The following is a 3454-nucleotide window of genomic DNA, read 5'->3' as shown; positions in this document are numbered from 1 at the left end:
TGATCCAACATTGGCTTCTTTTATGTTCTTATACATCTGGAGCAGAGGCCCATCAGTGGCTGTTAGCCACAAGGTATAGATAGGAACTCTCAGTCTGAGGCAAGGGATGCTCTGTATTCTTGGAGCTTGGGGGGGGGGGCAACAGTGAGAGGGCCTCTAGTGTCCTGTCCCCACTGTTGGACCTCCTGATGGCCCCTGTGTGACAGAGTGTTGGACTGGATGGGCCACTGGCCTGATCCAACATTGGCTTCTCTTATGTTCTTCTAAGAAGGAATCGGATAAACATATGGAGCAGAGGTCCCTCATTGGCTATTAGCCACAAGGTATAGGTAGGGACTCTCGGGTCTGGGGCAAGGGATGCTCTGTAGTCTTGGTGCTTGGGGGGGTGGGGGCAACAGTGGGAGGGCTTCTGGTGTCCTGGCCCCACTGCTGGACCTCCTGAGGGCACCTGGGTATTTCTGGCCACTGTGTGACACAGAGTGTTGGAATGGATGGGCCACTGGCCTGATCCAACATTGGCTTCTCTTCTGTCCTTATGTTGTGACCCGTCCTGATGGGCGGGATATAGATGTGAAAAATAAATGAATACATTTTTTAGCCTCCGGTTCACACATTTTTGTCTTGGCTCGGGAAGGACGGGGCTCCAGAGGAAACCGACTGATGCAGCAGCCAAACGGCTCACTCACAGCTTTCGTGCCAGTGGCTCACGAAGTGGAATTTTTCCTCACAGGGCTCCACGGCTTAGAGGGGGCAGGGATACCGACCCGGATGGGCCGACGGTCTGATTCAGTCCCAGCCCGATTTCTGTGTCTGCGGCCTTCCAAACACGCACTGGGCCAGCCCCACTTTTTTGGTTTTGTGCCCACGGCTGCTCCCCCTCCAAAAAAAACCCCCAAACAGAAAACCCCCACACCATTTCCTCACCCCCAAGTTGGCTCGCGGGAAGAAGGCTGTGTAGGTTTAAGTAGGGGTTGAGTGGAATCTTGAAGTCCTTGGGCGGTTCGCCCAGCAGAGACACCTGTGAGAGAGAAGGACTCGTGAACACAAACTCCCGGTCTTCAGCCGAGACCAGCAGCACCGTTCCGAAGGGAAAAGAACATTTGTTAGACCACGGAAGAGACGAGAGGAAAGGTGGACGCACGGCTTAAAAACAGCGTCCTGTCTTGCAGATTGGACCCTGGGCGCGGACGGGATGAAGACCCTCACAGGGGGGGACGTCGGAAACAATAGCAGCAGAAAGAGCAAGCGTCCAGTAGCAGCTTAAAGGCTAACAAAATTTGTACCAGGGGACGAGCTTTCGTGAGCAGTGACTCACGATAGCTCATACCCTGCCAAAAGTTTTGTCAGTCTTTAAGCTGCTACTAGACTCTTGTTCTTTTCTGCTCCAACAGGAAATAGAAGAAGAGGAAGAGGAGATTGGATTCACACCCCGCCCTTCACTCAGAGCGGCTTACAGACTCCTTTCCCTTCCCCTCCCCACCACAGACACCCTGTGAGGTCGGTGGGGCTGAGAGAGCTCTGAGAGAACTGCCCTTTCAAGGACAGCTCTTGTCAGAACTGTGACTTGCCCACGGTCATCCAGCAGCTGCAAGTGGAGGAGTGTAGGGCTTTTGCCCTGCAGGCAGTGTTCCCTCTAAGCTGAGTTGGTGTGAGCTAGCTCACACTTTTTTACCCTCCGGGTCACACATTTTTGTCTGAGCTCAGGAAGAGCAAACTAACTCCAGAGCAAACTAACTTATGCAGCAGCCAAATCGCTCGCTCAAAACTTTAATGCCAGCAGAATGTTTGCTCACAGGACTCCACAACTTAGAGGGAGCATTGCTGCAAGATTTGTTTTTAAACTCGCCTTGGCAGCGGCTGCCACCGCAGCGCGGGGGAACTTCGCTGGGTGACTGAAGGTTGGCCGGGGCAGCCATTTTGTGTGCCTGTTCCGCCTCCTGCGGCAGACATTTTAGGGCAGCCATTCTGTGGCTCTGCCCACCACGCTGTGTCAGGATTCCAAAGGTGCCTCATATGAACAAAATATATACCAGGAGATGGCAACAAATATGCACAGGCTTGTCTTTACATTTACTTGTAAATAATGTAATGGTGCTCAACAGAACTTACATTACAATCCTTGTTATTTGTATCAATACTACAAAAGGCAATATTGTCTACTTCTTACAACACCCCATTGAAGCAAACAACCGTATGTTCTGTTACATGATGCAGGGGTCTCGGTTTACTCTCCGCCTGTGTCTTTGTCTTTATCAAAGAATCCTCACACATGAATTCTACACAGACGGAAGACTTCTGAAATCACTTCTGTGGCCTATTGCTCCTAACTCAAGTCTGCCTTCTCCAATTCTACATAGACGGAAGACTTCTGAAATCACTTTCTAATTCAAGACTTGAATTAGGAGCAATAAGTTCTATCAAGCACCATTACATTATTTAAAGACGAGTCTGTGCATATTTGTTGCCATCTCATGGTATACATTTTGCTCATATTAGGTTATATGTCCATGAGCCTGCAATTTGGTGTAGAATTCCAAAGGTGCCCATAGGCTCAAAAAGGTTAAATCAAAGGTAAAGGTTTCCCTAGCTTGAAAGCCAGTCGAATCCGACTCTAGCGGGCGGTGCTCATCTCCGTTTCCAAGCCGAAGAGCCAGCGCTTTCCGAAGACATTTCCGTGGTCATGTGGCCGGCACGACTAAACGCTGAGGCGCACGGAACGCTGTTCCCTTCCCACCGAAGTGGTACCTATTTATCTACCTGCAGTTTCTGGCTTTCAAACCGCTAGCCTGGCAGGAGCTGGGGCCAGAGATGGGAGCTCACTCCGTCAGGAGGCACACTCGGGTCTCGAACCACTGAATTACAGACCTTCTGGTCTGCAGCTCAGCGTCTTTTAGACCTTCGGCTATGGCCATCTCATGCTGATGATTAGGTTCCTCACAGGGACTGCGCAGCGACAGCCGGGAGACTTACCCCAGACGAGGGAGGGCCGCTGTCCGTTTGCTTTGGTTTCTGAAGCCCGCTGATCACGGAGCCCAAGATGGAGGTGGTGAGGCCTTGTACGCCGGGAGGCGTCAGCTGAGGTGTTTGCGCTCCCATGACGGCGCTGTCCCTCTCCATTCCCAATGGTCCGAGAAAAGAAGGCATGATTGGAGACTTGACGGCCCCGGGAGCCATATCTGAAGGCAAAGAACCACATCCACATTCACATACCCAACATCTGCGCACCGTCCCCAGCAGTGTTCCCTCTAAGCTGAGTGAGTGTGAGCTGGCTCACAGTTTTTTAGCCTCCAGCTCACACATTTTTGTCTTAGCTCAGGGAGGATGGGCTCCAGAGCAAACTAATTGATGCAGCAGCCAAATCGCTTGCTCAAAACTTTAATGCCAGTAGCTCGCAAAGTAGAATTTTTGCTCACAAGACTCCGCAGCTTAGAGGGAACATTGTGAGAGCAACCTT

At 51.3% G+C, this 3454-nt stretch overlaps 1 protein-coding gene across 1 annotated transcript; it reads right to left on the bottom strand.

The window, feature by feature from the left end:
• Positions 1–924: 924 nt before the first annotated feature.
• LOC107123556 (ribonucleoprotein PTB-binding 1-like) lies at positions 925–3188 on the bottom strand (the record flags this gene model as incomplete). The annotated part of the gene is made up of 2 exons (XM_015426803.1): positions 2971–3188; positions 925–1018 (listed from the first exon to the last, which is right to left on the bottom strand). Coding segments are annotated over exons 1-2 (298 nt in total), but the record flags the coding sequence as incomplete, so codon positions are not given.
• Positions 3189–3454: the final 266 nt, after the last annotated feature.

The sequence above is a fragment of the Gekko japonicus genome, unplaced genomic scaffold (assembly GCF_001447785.1).
Source record: "Gekko japonicus isolate JY-2015 unplaced genomic scaffold, Gekko_japonicus_V1.1 scaffold7675, whole genome shotgun sequence".
Taxonomy (NCBI): Eukaryota; Metazoa; Chordata; class Lepidosauria; order Squamata; family Gekkonidae; genus Gekko; species Gekko japonicus.
Note: the sequence above shows the minus strand (reverse complement) of the source record. Positions and strands in the feature narration are given on the sequence as shown.